Below are 15,730 nucleotides of genomic sequence, written 5' to 3'. Positions count from 1 at the left end.
ACTGTGAGTTTGAGTCTAACCTGAGCTACAGAACAAGACCCTGTCTCAAATAAAATAAAACAAAACCCTACAGCAACAAAACCAGAATATGACTCAGTAAGTGAAGTGTTTGCCACACAAACACGAGGACTGAAGCTTGAGTCCCCAGAGTTCATGTAAAGCTGAATGTCAGAGTAAGCGCCCATAATCCCAGGACACCTACAACAACATGGGAGCTTGAGAGCCTGCTAATCTGGGGTATGCCACAATGAACAAGAGACTGCTTCAAACAAGATGGAAGGTGAGGTTGTCCTCAGACATCCACACATGGGAGGTAGCACCCACCCATACCCACACCCTCACACGAAATACACACATGCATGTGCACACACATATGTGCACACACACTATACACACATACAAATGAAAAAAAACAAAAACAAGAAAACAGAGGCAGCTGTGAGGACTCAACGCCTCTAATACCAGCAGACACAGGGTGATCACTGCATGTTCAGAGCCAGCCTGGCTATATAGTGAGTTCCACACCAGCTAGAAATATATGAGACTGCCAGAGACAGAGAGACAGACAGACCACACACACAGAGAGAGAGAGAGAGAGAGAGAGAGAGAGAGAGAGAGAGAGAGAGAGAGAATGAGAGAGAGAGAGAGAGAAAGAGAGAAAGAGAGAGAGAGAGAGAGAGAGAGAGAGAGAGAGAGAGAGAGAGAGAGAGATTATGAGTGAATGAGAATGTTCCCTGTTGTTCTTTGAAGTAAATGGGAGCAGCCAGCTCCAGAATCCCTGACCATTTCTTTGTTGTGTTCGGAGAGGCTGGGGATAGGGTCCCAGGGTCAGCTCAGGTGTCTGTTCCCACTGCCATCCCTCCCCTGGGTCAGCATTGGCACCAGGGCATGAGGAGCCCTTAATGCTCTGGCCCTGGTGCACGGGTAGCAGGCTCTCTGTAAGGCCTTTTCTCAGCCCCAGTAGTGGGAGCCAGTGACCTCTGGTGGCCACAAAGGAAAGTGTTCCCACTTGCTGTTGGAGAGTACAGCCCACTCTGAACCCTTGCCAGGAACTCCTCCAGAATCAACCTGAGCTGCAGTCCCTAGTCTGCCCTCAGTGGCCCTCATGCTTCTTCTGCAATGACATGAATCTTGATGACCAGTCATCTGAATTGTGCGTCTGTGGTTCTAAGCTATGAGGTAAAGCACTGAGCACCTGATAGGGTCTGGAGCTGTCCTTGAAACCTTCTGGCGCTCATGGCCCAAGCCCCTTGCATACACAGCTCGTCCCAAAGGCAGCCTGTGCAGCATCAGTTGCCCCACTGCATCCATACTATTTGGCTTCATTCCACTCTCCAGCTTGCTGATTCTTCCACTGTCCTGGGGCTCTCTAGGAACACTGACTGAGCAGTCCTTGGTCTCGAGGTGGGGCTGGAGACCTTTCTGAGCTTCACACCCCAGGAAGCTCGGAATAACGGAAGACTACAGAGAATAAGACTGCCAAGGATGCTGGTACAGGCTGCTTCATGCTCTGGAACAGCCTAGAGGTGGGCACACAGCCTCTCCAGAAACTGGAAGGTACCCTGGAACATACCCCCTCTCCGTGCTGCTGGACTGCAGGAATTGTCTTATGAGAGGAGGCTAGGCTTCCTGCTTACTCTGCTTCCAGAAAGTTCTATCCAGGTGCGAGCCCTAGTGACTGGCCCAGGCCCGGGAGTGCGTAGGGACTGAGCAGCAGGATGAAGAGTCCTGGACAGGGGGTATGGAACACATTGTCCCCCACTTGTGTTTTTCCTCTCCACTGTACTCCCAGAATTGGTCTTCTCTGGGTGAGTTTGGAGGCCACCTGCTCCTACCTGTCTGCTGCCTCCTCCCACTCTGTCCTCTCCTCCTCCAAGAGACAAAAGGTTTCTAGTGGTAACCATGACTTACACCCCAGAAGGGCCATGGAGAGAATGAATGGCATGGTCCTCCCTTTTGTCTCACTTCAATCTACTGAGGCTGTGCTTTGTGCCTAAGTAGCCCTTCCTGTCTACTGCCTCATTTAATCTTTCCAGATGCCATGGTCTTCCTTTTACTGATAAGGACACTGAGGCAGAGCCATGGGGCTGAGATATGCAGGCAGGTCTGCCCTACTAAGGAAGGAGGGAAGAACTGAAACCCAGATTCAGGAAGTTGCTGAAACCCTAAAGCCAGAATGTACCATGTGTGCTGTGCCCTCACCAGGAAGCATGTAGCCAAAGGACATGCAGGACTCCAGGGTAGGATATCTCCATAGTCAGAGAATTTGCCAGAACATTGACAAGACACAGACCCTCAGTTCAGCCCCACGTTTCCTCCCTGATTTGTATGTTATTTGCTTCTGACCATTTTGTGTGTCTAGGGGGCGGTTTAATGTGTGTGTGTGCATGTGGAGGTCAGCTTCAGGTATTATCAGGGGACATCTTACTTTTTTTTTTTTTCCTAAGACAGGTCTCATTGGCCTGAGACTCACCAAGCAGGCTAGGCTGGCTGCCGGTGAGCCTCAGGGCTCCTCCTGTTCCCCGTTCCCCAGCACTGGATCACGGGCCTTTTATATGCATGCTGGGTAGCAAACTTGGGTCCTCATGCTACCACAGACAGCACTTTTCCCACTGAGCTGCCTCCCCAGCCCCTGCTTCTGACCCTTTCCCACAGCTCATCAAAGTCAGATTACTCAAATGCCCACACCCACACACACAGGTCTAACTTGTCTCAGGGGGAAATCCCATACCAGTCTCTGCAATGGAGTTAGGAAGCTGAGCCTTTTCCATTACTGGTGAAGATGCTGTACCCTTCTTGACCATTAGCTGACATTTGATGACCTCTCCATATATTCTGGGTCCTGCCAACCGGTTAAGAAAGAGAAGACCGCTGCCAGGACCGCTCACTCCAGCTGCTGTGTGGTCTGACCACATTTCCCAGTTCACTGAGGGTGTGCTGCGTGGGAGAGAGTCCAAACCATGCGGTGACTGCGCTTGGTGCTCCCCCTCTCACCATCCCATAATATTAGATTAGCTCCGTGAGTGTTCTTCTCTTTTGTTTGCTAAAAGTATGTACAAAGTTTTCCCAGATACCACCGAAGCAGGGTAAAGGGGGGAATTGCCCACTCATCAGGATGTATGTCGTGCCTACTACATCTGTCATAGCAAGGTAGGATTCTGTGGCTGTTCTTTACACTGATTCTTTGTGTGATCACCTGACTCCCAAACCTTCCAGACTACCCCAAGTATTTCTTCAACTTAAAGAATTCCAATTAGAAATCATTTCCCAGTGGCAGTCTTTTCCCAACTCAGTGCATCTGCAGGTGCCCAGTAGAATTCCTACTCTAGGAGTACGTTTGAAAAAAAAAAGAAAAGCTAAATTTCTTTTTATTGGGATGATTGAACGCTGCTACCACTTAGAAGGCAGGAGGCCAGGGGAGATGCCCTACCAAGGGTCTGCCAACATATCAGAGACTCTCAAATTCTGCCTGGGCACTCACAAAAGCATGTGGGTCTTTGTGGAATAAAGTGGTGGAAGAAATCAGACAGCCATGAATTCACATCAGACACATAACCCACAGCACAAATGCCATATGTCCTTGCATTCCTGCCTGTCAAATCCATCTTTACCCCTCTCTGTTAAGTGGAGAAAGGCTGGCAATAATTTTTGCAAACCTACAGACTTTCCGAACCATTCATTCTCTTAAGGCATATCTGTTGATGACAGAAGAATAAGCCATGGTCACCACAAAGGCGCGGCTGGCGGGGCAGCTGGCCCTGCAGCCCAGTAGTGACTCCCACAATGACGCCATCGTGATTCTCCGCCTCTGCTCTTTTGCAGACATCACTGGGCAGGGAGGGGAATCTGCTTGATGCCAAGAGAACCATTTTTCTTAAAGCCAGAAGACCTGCCTTGGTCTAGAAAGATCAATTCAGACAGGCCAAGCACACAGCAAGAAGACATGGGGAGCCAAGGCAGCAGCAGAGAACAGAAGGTAGACACCTCCGGTGGTGCCAGGGGGTGAGGGAGGGCCCATCCCCCATCCCCACACTGGACGCCTTCCCAGGACTGAGGGAGGCAGACATACATGTGCACAGCCGAGATGAGCTGCAGCCCTGGGGTCCACGAAACAGGCATGGTGAAGGCGGCAGAGGCTGTGTGGGGGCAACTCTCTCCTTTCCAAACAGAGCACCTCAAGAGGAAGACAGTACAATGAATGATGACAGTGGAGAAGTCTGCAAAGCCATTCCTCAAGATGGAAGGGGAAAGGACTTTGGGGGGCTTTTGGCTCCCTTCCCAGGCTTGTTTATGGCCTTCACACAGAGAAATTCCTTGCTTAGTGTTCTGGGTGCTTCCACCTAGCCAGCTCCTCCCCACACATGGAAGTGTTTTGCTTGGTGTGGTGGCATGCAGAGATGATGGGAGATGGCCACCCTGTGAACGCAGGGTCAGAATATTTGGCTTCTTTCCAAGTAAGCAGGGAAAATCAAGCCTCACACTGTCCCCTGGAGGAGCCCTCCCCTCTCGCCTGCCTGAGGCTGTGTCACTGCCTGTGTCACTAGCTGGGGAAGTGTTGGCAGAGTGCAGATGTGGCTGCACTGACCCAGCCCTGGGATAGAGGCAGGTGGCAGGTGGCTGCATGCAGGGGTGGGGGTGGTGGAGAGCTTTCAGCACCAACCAGATCTCTAAAGAAGGCAGTGCTTGGGGTCAGTTGTCCATTACTGTGTGGCGCCATCTTGTGCCCATTTCTGTCCGTTGTTCATGGCTGTAGGGTCTTGGGCCAGTATTAATGAGGAGTCTAGCTGGAATTTGTGCCGTGAGGATGGCAAGGTCCTGATTCTCTTTCCCCTTCTAGGACTGTTTCTGATCCTTCTCACCATCTCACTGTCATAGAACGGCCTCCTTTCCTGCCTTTCCTCACCTCCCCTTCTCAGTCCAGGCCCAAAGGCAGGTGACCCGAGAGAAGCGCACATCCTTTAGTGGCAACTCAGGAAAAAAGTACCAGGGACAGCTCCCACGTGTAAAGTACTCATTTCCTCTGACTGGCAAATCCCCTTAGAATTCCCGCTGGAGAGATTTTATGCCTTCTCTTACTTCTGCTGACACAGGGCCTGCTCTCCTAACGACCAGGACATCTGCTTGGTGGCTAGCTCCTTTCTGACCCACGAGGTCTTTAGAATTCTCCATCAGGTTCTCTTGGCCAGCATTTGCCATTCTTCAGTCCACAGGACTGCCCATCTCTTTGCTTCCTGTTTCTGGTGGATTCCATCTCTACCAAAGTCCAGCTGAAGTTGTAGAAGTATTGATGATACAGAAAATAATGGGCAGTGGAGGAAATTCCACATTAGAAGACCGAATCGGAGGCCAGTATGTCGCCTGGTTCAAGTGCGTACATGGTTAGGAAGTCTCAGCCAGGAGTTAGCTGCCATGCTGCCCGTGACATCAGCCCAGTGCACCCAGATGCGTGTGTCTGCCTTGCAGAATATGTTTGACAACAGTCATTGACTCTAGAGGAGAAACACAATCTGCACTGTGAGCATGAGGATGCAGGGCAATTGCTCTGGATTATTCCATCCCAGGCATCATTCTGCTGAAGTCAAGGACACTTTTCACAGAAACTGGAGGTCTTCTGTGTATTCAACCCTGCTTTTTCAACAAGAATCAGAGCTGCAACTTGAAAGTCCCCATTTCCTTTTGTGAAGTAATATCACACACACACACACATACACACACACACACACACACACACACACAGAGATATAAAATGTATGTGTATATACACACACATGCATACACACAAACTTGCTAAAGAATAATTTAGGTTGCATGAATTTTGTGATGTATGGATTTATTACTTGGTACTTTTAGAAATGATGGTAAAATGTATAACATCAAAGTTACCATCTTAACTTCTAGGATTCTTTTCATGTTGCATAACTGAAATTCTACACCAAGTCCACCTGCCCCTCCCTCCATCCCCGCCACCGCTCTGCTCTCTGTCTCTATGGCTACAGCTATTATGGGTACCTCGTGTAAGTGTGGTCACTGGCTTGTCCTTGTCACCGGCTTCCTTTACCCAGCATACTGTCCCCAAGGTCCAGCCATGAGTCGGAATTTCCTTCCTTTGTAAAGCTAACTGTCAAATACCCATGTGTTGTATTAATGGCCATTTGTTCTTCTTCCACCCTGTGGCCATCACTGCCATGTAAAAGAATGTAAAGACATCCCTTCAAGAACCTCCTTTCTTAACCAGGAGAGGTGGGTGTAAAACATCTGTAATCCCAGCACTTGGGAAGTCAGGCAGCACAATCAGGAGTTCAAGGCCAGCCTGGGTGACTTGAGCCAATGTCTCAAAGGGAGAAAAAAAGGCCCTTGATTCCTGTAACTTACGCTTTTTTAAATTGAATGAAGAAATGGGTCGAGAAGAATTACATTTCATACTGTCACAAAGTTTGTGTTTTTGTCATTGTATCTTTTTATATTCTTCGTCTGTTTTCTGCTTCTATGATAAAACACCACAAACTAGGTGATTTATAAGGAAAAGAAATTTGTATCACATCATGAGAAAGCTAAGAGGTCCAAGACCAAGATGCTGTCATCTGCTGAGGCACAGCGTGGCAGAGAGCATCAGGATGAGGACCAGGAAGACTGACAGCTCAGAGCTCTCCTGCTTTAACTCTAAAGTCGCCAGCCCCACTGTAGAGCCTGCCCACGTGACTTCATCCAGTTCTAGTTACTCCTCAACGCCTTCCCCCCACACACCTCCAAACGCTGTCAGTTTATGCATCTGGAGGTTTAAGCTTCTAACACACAAATGTTGAGGGATGCATTCAAATCATTGCAGATGTGAATGGTAATCTCACCAGGGAGTGTCTCCCACCCAAGAGTTTCCAGAGCTGTTCTTCAGCAAGCAGCATGTGACTGCTTAGAGAATCCACACTAGACAGATAAGAATAACAGGCCAGTCAGCTCCATTTCAGTGACTGCAACACTGATCAAGGGCACCATGCAAAACTAAAACCACTATTCCCATTTCCCTTCTCGTAGGCTTGAAGTCCCAAACCACCTTTCTGCAGGCCAAGAAGACACATGGCCCTAGAGGAAAGTCTAAAATGTCCAGCCCCAATCTGTTCCACCACTGTGTGCGCACTGGCAAAGACCTACAACTAACATCTGTGGTTCTGTTTCAAAATCAGGATGGTGGCAGAGGATGACGAGTTGCTAAAATAATTTCATGAACAACTTGATCAAAGAAATGATCTGTGAACATGCCTTAGAGAAGCGAGAGCCAGCCAGCCATGTGGACCGATAGGATTCCTCCTTGCCAAAAACAGCCCCTCTTTCATGCCCTACATTGTCTGCAGGCATGGGAGAGCCACATTCCTCATCATTTAGCATTCAAACAGCTAAGCAGCTCCACTCTCTGTGCTCAGAGATGATTGGGGAACCGAAGTGTTAGCAGTCTACCCTCCTGCCAGGAGAAAAGGGAATCTGGTTCAGAGACCAAAGCAAAACTTATTCATCTCATCTTTCAAGACCCTGAGACGCATTCCCCCACAGCCCCCCAGACACAGGGTCCTCCCGCATTAAAGAGCAGCAGAAATCAAATGCACATCCCTTACTGGAGCACTAGCAGGGGAGGGGGCGAAGGTGACAGGTTCTGAAGAGTGAATGCACACCTTTGTGCTCTTGCCTTCTTAAAATTCATTCTCTCACCTGCCAGTCTGGAGAATTGCCTATTTACATAACTAGCTGCCTAAAATGGAATATTGGATAATGGTACATGGCGGCTCACTCAATTTGAGCCCATCCTCGGGATGTGTGCATGATCCAGAAGGCCTCCGACAGCATGGCATGCCCCACACTGGCCTGCCGCCATGCTCCGTGTGGTGTGAGCCTGTCAGCACTTGGGAGCTAAGCAGATGTCAGGCCTGGATGGGGCCTGGATGGGAGACTCTCAAAAGCAGGAGAATGGGGAGGGGACCTGATTCTGTGGTGGCAGGATGTCTGCGGGGCACAGAGAGCTTGTCTTCCTGGGCTTCACAGTAATGGCCTTGTTTTGCCCAAGGTGCTGTGTCAGAGAGGACCACACGTAGGGCCTGAGAAGTAGGGGAATCAGAGGATCCATGGGGACAGTCGGCCTGGGAGGTAATCAGTCTGCTCTTATCCATCCCGGGCACTGCGCCAGCCTCGCACCCCCGTCGGTCCTTTCCACAACACAAATCTCCCTCCCATCAAAACGGGGATCATGCTGCTTGCTTACAGGAGGAGTATAAATAAGTGATAAGGAAGTGTTCTGATAGCGATAATCGGGTGTAACTCCTCGGTGGACCAGATGTATCAAAGACGACAGCGGTGCATGTGTGTTCCTTTGTTTTTCAGCGTTCCAGTTCCTGTAGTCAGTTTAGAGAAAATTCCTAACCTAGTGAAGGCAGATGGTGCCAATGTCAAAATGAACTCCACAACCACTACCGCAGCCACTTGCTCCTCCGCTGCCGTCTCCACCCCACCTCTAATTAAGCCCACCTTGATGTCCAAGTCAGTACCACCCTCACCAGAGAAGATCTTAAATGGCAAGGGGACTCTGTCAGCCACCACAGACAAGAAGCACCAAAATGGCACCAAAAACAGCAACAAGCCTTACCGGAGACTCTCAGGTACGTGTCGCCGTGATGAGACCAGAACCGGTCCCTTCTGTAGCCAGTGTTGTGTTTGTAGCTAAACAGCTGTTTCATTTCAAGGGTGACATGGAGGGCATCTGGACCCGTATCTAAAAGCACCGGGGAGGACTGGTGCTCTCATTCCCCAGTGCAGAGGCGGTCCCTGGCCAAGTTTTGAATTGGGCTGGAGTTATCCTACAAGTCCAGGAAGTAGGAGGCTCTGTCTCAACCAACAGTTGTAGACCCCGAGGGTCTCGTCAGCCTAGTGGCCCGCCCAGTACAGACTCACCAGGCCGACATCACTCCCACTGAAGCTTCGCTGCTGCGAGGCAGGACTGTGTGGGAGATCTCCTAGCCCATGACATGGTGGGTGGGACAGCCCAGCCAGTGCCGCGCTGCACAGGGAACTGGAGCCTCTTTGGCCTCCTGGTTCCCTGGGTTGATTCTGCAGTTGGGGCTGCAGCTGCCTTTCCCCCCCTAGTCGGGCTGGAATTCCCATTGGGAGCTCACAGACCAGCACAGCAGATGGGGGTGTTGGGAGGTCACCCTCAGCCCCCTGAACAGACACATGGCCACTCAGAGGTGACGGTTGCCACTTGAAAGGATGAAGTTTGCCTTGGATCTGTTACAGAACTGAATCTGGCGTGTTGTGCGTCTCCAAGTGACTGGAGAAGCTACGCACTTCATGGTTTTGTGCACACCATGGGCTCTCTCTAACGGTAGCTAGGAGAAACAAAACACAGAGGAAGCCACCCTTGAGGGTGTGTCTTCTGGTGCAGGCATTTTTAAAATTAAAAAATCTGGTTTTTAAGCACCCAAAGAGGTGTGAATAGTTTTTAATTGAATTTTCTATCTTATATCTGTATTGAAAAATTATGTTTTAAAAGTACCTGGGCCTACCCCCAAACATTCAGAAACAACTCTGCACGTCTCTGCGTGTTCTGTTTGTTCACAATCAAGATAAAGGGAGAGTGTCGCAGGGCTTCACTGTATGGACTGTGTCCCCCCCCCCCCTCCCATTGCTGGCTCGCTCTCCAAATGGAATGTGCCAGTTAACTGGGCAGAGGTGGGTGGCCACACCCCAGTGTGTGCGTGTGTTGGCCTGTGCAGTGTCCAGAGGCTGTGGGTCTTTTATTGCTGCAGTAACACCACCTTGGCATCTTCCAGCCGGTGCCCCATCTGAAGTGGAGGGAATTTTGTGTTTTGTGGGTTGTCTTGTCTCAATGGGTCCTTTGCTGGTTTCTGCCTCTCTCAAACATTCAACAGCCAACTCCTGTCCGTAGTCAAAACTCTGTTCAGTTCCAACATGAGGTGCTGTGTGGGTCTGGGCACAGGCCTGACTCTGGCAGACCAAGTGAAAGTCTTCCACAGCAGGCAGCCTGGCACCGGGCTCCTGCTCACTCTCTGCCTGCTGGACAGAACTCTCTGTGTAGGAAAGGAGGGAGACATTTTGATGGCCCTTTGTGCACAGCATCACAACCTCTTCCTGACCCCCGGACCTCTGAAAACAGAACATTCATTTGTTATGCTCCAGGTTTACACCAGCAAATGCAGACAGTTTCTGGCTAAGGAACTCTGTTCAGATTGCAGCCATCAAGGCCCTCACAGACACCTCACTTTTCTAGAGACCTGGCACCTTCTCAATCACCCCCTCTCTATCAGTAACCTGCTGCTTACCACCCTCACACCCAGAGAGCTATGGCAGTCCTGCTCTGCAGGACTCAGGTGTTGCTGGGGCCTTCCAGAAACTGCACAGATTCTCCTAAAGCTGGAGGGTCCTGGAAAGAATGCCACACATACCCACATTTTACAGGTGTGGTAAACATTTTTGTAATCCCCAAAGAGATTAAGGATCGCAAGAGACATCAAAATAACAGTTAGCAGTAACTTCTGTGGAAGCCATCAACAGTCCAGACAGAAGGTAGGACGTGGGGAAACGCACGTCCTCCCCACAGCCATCCTTCATCCATCGGGCCGGTGTGTCCTGTCCTATCCTCCTGTGCAGCTTCTGGGCCAGGGCTAAAGGCACAGCAAGCCAAGCCTGTTTTCCTTGTGCCTTCGAGTTCAGCCCCACAGACGCACACTGCCACACTTTATCCTGCCCTGTCTGTGGCACTGCCAGACGTTCCTGGTTCAGGGAAATGACTGTGCTGATCTATGGGGCTATGTGGAGCATGTGAGAGGCCATATCGACATCTCCGTGAACAAGTTCCTATTAAATGGATAAGCCGTGAAGGATGAAGGCATCATGGATTCACCAGATGAGGGAAGGAAGGACCCATCTTTAGGTTTCAGGTGCATCTCCCTGCTCGGCAGCCACCGAGCCCAGAGTATTTACTATTTTAAGTAAAGCACTTGCAAATGGCACGGTCCACTACCAGCTCCCACCCTGGTCCCTGTGCTGTCCCGTACCAGACTCAGAACATCTGGGTTCAGAGTGGAGCGCCATTTCCCTTGAGTGGTTCTTGAAGCATTTTAGCAGCTGGTTGGGGGAGGGAGGGGGGGAACCAGATTGCCTAACAATGTCTCACTTGTTGGTGCAAATGTGCATTTTTAAAAAATGTAGTCTTAATGCCAAATCCTATTTAGTCTCCCTTTTTCTTATATTTTTTGTTTGTTTCTCAAACCAGAGAGAGAATTTGACCCAAATAAACACTGTGGAGTATTGGATCCCGAGACAAAGAAACCTTGCACAAGATCCCTCACCTGCAAGGTATTTCTCTTTCCATAAAAAAAATACTTCCTGCTCTTGCTGGGGCCTTTGTCGAAGTGTTTGCATGCCACTCTCTGCACACGGCAGGGTGTGGAACCTCGACATGACCTCCAGCTGTTCTTTGTAAGGGAAATGCTTTCTTCTCTGTCCACGGTAGCATAGTGCCTGCCTCAAGCTGGCTGGCTTTTTAAGGGGAAGAAGGAAAAAGAAAAAGAAAAAAAGAAAAAAAAAAAAAAAAAACCACCCTAGGCTTCCCGTGTTACTTGGGAGGCCAGACAGTAAATTGTATTTATAGGCACTCACAGGCGGTTCTAAAGCCTGCTACGTTTTAATGTATGCAGGAACGGCGGCGGCGGCGGCGGCAGCGCCCAGAAAGGCAGCCCCGGAGGGGAGGATGCGATGCTGCGCCCTGATCTAGCCCCTCGGGGTGGCCAGGGGACAGGCAGACCCCAGGCTTCCGCCACTGGGTAGCCTCAAGCCCCAGATTTCCTCCTGTCCTTCTAGTGCCTCTTGGGATCCAGGCTATGGCCCTGTTTGCCTGGGCCGACTGGAGCCTCCCACCCGCACCTGGATTGACTCTAGCTTGCCCTCGCGGGTGTCTTTCATCTGAGGTTGTCCTGGGTTCTGCGCAGAAGCTGTCATCTCATGCCATTTGTCTGGAGGAAGCCTTAGCTTCTTAACACCTGCAGTGTAGGGCATGGTTGCGTTCGAGCTGTCTCTACCTCTTCCCAGCCACAGAACAGGAGCTGTTGCCTTGAAGTTGACTTTTTCAAGCACCTTTAATTGCCAATGGTTGCAATTTCGGAAATGCAGGCCGCGGGGAAGCAGGTGTAGGTGCTGATCAAAGAGGCTGTGCTTCTCGTCTCTCTTCTCCGTAGACACACTCGCTGAGCCATCGCAGAGCGGTCCCGGGCCGGAAAAAGCAATTTGACCTCCTCTTGGCGGAACACAAAGCCAAGTCGCGGGAGAAAGAAGTGAAAGAGCACCTCCTGACTTCCGCTAGGGAAATACTTCCAAACCCGCCCGGACCGGTGCCTGATGCTCTGCAGGGATCTTCCGGGAGCACGGGAGCAGAGCCGAAAGTACCATCCCCTCCAAAATCCAGGCCGCTCAACTCTGTACTTCCCAGGTAAGTTGTCGTGAGCGTCGAAGCAGCCGCAGCCCTCAGTCAAGGCACTCTCCCGTGCTGGGGGCTTTGTGTGTGGCCTGACCTGCTTTAATGAGACCTTTTAGTCCAACCTCCCAAGGCTCTGTGAAGTTTAAATAAGATCCTGCGCCTAAGGGGCTCAGCCCGGTGCCTGCCGCACAGCACTCAACAGATTTTCCAGCCATCAGACTTGCTGGCAGACCTTTTATCAGACAGTGTGTGTTTTTACAGAGCAGGAGTGAGCTGGAAATAAACGCTGGGAGACTGGCACTTCAACCACCCGGCAGCTTCCTGTCTGCCTGGGTTTTTATGGTATTTGAAGACTCGTGGGGCAGAAGAGGGAAGCCTGGGTATAGAAGTAGTTAGACCAACTTACAAGCTCCCGGGACCACTCTTGCCCACTTGTCACAGTTGCTTATGACTTATTTTCACAACTCCCCGTGGTCAGGGTGAAGGAGGTCGGCAGTGTTGAGGGTAGGCCACCTGTTTCAGGTTTTATTTGGTTGCACTGAATGGAAAGGAAAGAACAGGAAACAGAATTACAAACCATTTGGATTAAGAGCAATTTAAGATCTGTGAACGTTTGTTTTGATGGGCAGGAGACCAATTTTCAGGTAACTGGACCAAAACTAACTACATGCATTCAAAAGTGTTTACGGAGGACTCTCCAGAAGCAAAGTTTTTTAGGCAAGGGGAGAGGGGAAAATGCAACCGGACCCTACTTTCCAAAAATGTAGAGTTCAGAAAACAAGAGAAGACTCAAATGTTCATGCTCGGTATAAAAAAGAAGTAATACTATTCGGCAAGAAGTACAAATAGTGGTATTACCTTCTTGTTTGTTTGTTTGTTTAATGCATGAGTATGTCCCAAAGGGTCATTGTTCAACCAGCGAGTAAGCTTTGAGAGAACATCATTAGAAAAGAGCTGGGAGTGGCTTTTAAAGCAGAAATCTATTTGGGCCTGGTCAAAGGTGGTGGCGCATGCCTTTAGTCCCAGCATGCAGGAGGCAAAGGCAGGTTGATCTCTGTGAGTTCAAGGCCAGCTTGGTCTACAGGGTGAACCAGGACAGTCAGGGCTGCACAGAGAACCCTGTTTCAAAGCCAAACAACAACAACAAAACAGTGAAACATGTTTGGTGGCAGTTGTTTATGATTTTCTACCTGGTGCAGTTGGAGGGAAAGTGGACCTAGTCTTACTCTGAGGTATGGCCAAGTCCATCCCCAGGCATTTAGGAGCTCCTAAATTAACTACCACCACTTCTCCTTTCTGTCACCGTAGACATTTACATTGTTGCAATCCCTTTCTTTGCAAAATCGCTTTATAATTATTTCTCACTATGATGCCGGGGATCGGTCAAAGGTGTTACGCTTGTTTTAGAGCTTTGACAATTCTATTCCAAAATCCTGGGCTTCAACTATATAAGCAGTAGCTCCCCATTCTCCAAGATCCCTTGTAGCTGCTTGAAACTGCAGATAAAACCAAACCCTGTATATTCTATGTTTTTTCCTACACATGTATGCCCATGATAAAATTTAATTTATAAATTGGGCACAGTAACTAAAAATAAAATAAAACAATTATAAAAAATATATTGTAATAAAATCATCAGCATTACTAGTCTTGCACTTTGAGACCATGATTAAATAAAGCAAGGGTTAGTTGAATTCATATATTGCCATACTGTTGCAGTTGGTCTGAAAATGGCTACTAACTAACTATGGGGCATTGTTAATGGATACATTAACAATGGATGACTTACATCCTGGAGGGGACAGAGTGGGACCACCCAAGGTTTCCCCATACTCCTCAGAACTGCATGTGCTAGGAACTTATGAACTATTTGCACACAATTTTCTATTTAGTATTTTTAGACCTCATTTGACCATGAGTGACTGAGACTGACAAAGTGAAATCATTGTAGCTATTGAACATTTTTTTTTTTTTCATTACAACTCATCCTTCCACAATACCTGATACTGGCAGACTGGCCTCTACCTAAAACCACATGTACCAGAATCGTTATCCCTCAGATGGATTGTGGTGGAGTCTCCAATATTCCCCAAGCAAAACCAGTTTGATAGCTCTTTTTGAGGGGTGAGAAAGGGTCTCATGTAGCCCAGGCTGACCTCAAAATCTCTACAGAGACAAGGCTGACCACGAACTCCTTATCCTCTCGATTCTGCCTTCTGAGTGCTGATCACATTCATGTCCTGTGAAGTCTGACTTGGATGATTCTATCATTAAACATTTCTCCAACAATTCTGAGCTCCTGGAGGCCCTCCCTGCTTTATTATCAGTGGTTGTCTGAGTTAACAGAGAAGAAGCATGGGCAGGAAGCCTGGGGGTCTTCTCAGTTCTGTTCTTTGTGCTGTGAGTTTTAGGAGAATGTCCAGTTATAGGAAACACCAGGTGTTTTCTTTGAGAAGCAGGAGGCCTGGATAAGCTTTGTTTTGAAATGAATGTCTTATAAACAAAAGAAACAAAGCATCATGACAAATATTAGTAAGGGAATCATTCAAAGTAAATGAATGGCAGCAGAATCCTCAGGTTAAATGAAATCCTATACAGTCAGGTTGATCAGAATTTAACATTAAAATCACACAAAACCTCCAAGAGCATACATTTACTCCTAGTAATGATATATGTAATAAATATCCCAACAACACTAACAAGTCAAAACTTAGGTATCACACATGAATGGAATATTTTTTGGGGGCGGGGCGGCGGGGGGAGACAGGATTTCTCTGTGTAGCCCTGGATATCCTGGAACTCACTTTGTAGACCAGGCTGGCCTTGAACTCACAGAGTTCCTCGTGCCTCTGCCTCCCAGGTGCTGGGATTAAAGGTGAGCACAAACACTGCCCAGCTTGAATGGAATTTTTATAATCCTTTCCAATCATGAGTTCTCTCAACAGAGAATGGTAATGCAATGACTTATTATTCATCTTTTTGATGATCTTAACTGCAACCCATTCTTGTCAAGGATTTCTAGCCAAGAAACTTGGGTCTAGACTTTGAAAATCACAAGTTGGGCTTGATGGTTCATGCCTGTAGTCTCCATAATCAGAAGGGTAAACTTGACCCCCGTCTGGGCTGCACTGTGAGTTACAGCTCAGATTAGACAGCAAGGGTAGCAACAGGAAGCAGAACTCTGACCTGCATGCTTTCTGACCGGACAGGCTTAGCCATTGCTCTGGTTCCCTCCAGTCCAAGCTTGCCCAGCTGGTG

At 48.9% G+C, this 15,730-nt stretch overlaps 1 protein-coding gene across 29 annotated transcripts in view; it reads left to right on the top strand.

Moving 5' to 3' along the window:
* Atxn7l1 (ataxin 7 like 1) overlaps nt 1-15,730 on the top strand; it is a 228,182-nt gene that overhangs the window by 188,048 nt on the left and 24,404 nt on the right. For 28 of the 29 annotated variants that reach the window (XM_076550801.1, XM_042260724.2, XM_016007911.3 and 25 more), the window contains 3 exons: nt 8,365-8,639; nt 11,273-11,355; nt 12,234-12,484. In XM_076550801.1, the coding sequence (XP_076406916.1) occupies nt 8,365-8,639; nt 11,273-11,355; nt 12,234-12,484 (609 nt within the window). Of the gene's footprint in view, nt 1-3,835; nt 3,977-8,364; nt 8,640-11,272; nt 11,356-12,233; nt 12,485-15,730 lie in introns of those variants that run through there. The other variant, XM_076550794.1, reaches the window with a different exon arrangement.

Source organism: Peromyscus maniculatus, chromosome 14 (genome assembly GCF_049852395.1).
Source record: "Peromyscus maniculatus bairdii isolate BWxNUB_F1_BW_parent chromosome 14, HU_Pman_BW_mat_3.1, whole genome shotgun sequence".
NCBI classification, from domain to species: domain Eukaryota; kingdom Metazoa; phylum Chordata; class Mammalia; order Rodentia; family Cricetidae; genus Peromyscus; species Peromyscus maniculatus.
Note: the sequence above shows the minus strand (reverse complement) of the source record. Positions and strands in the feature narration are given on the sequence as shown.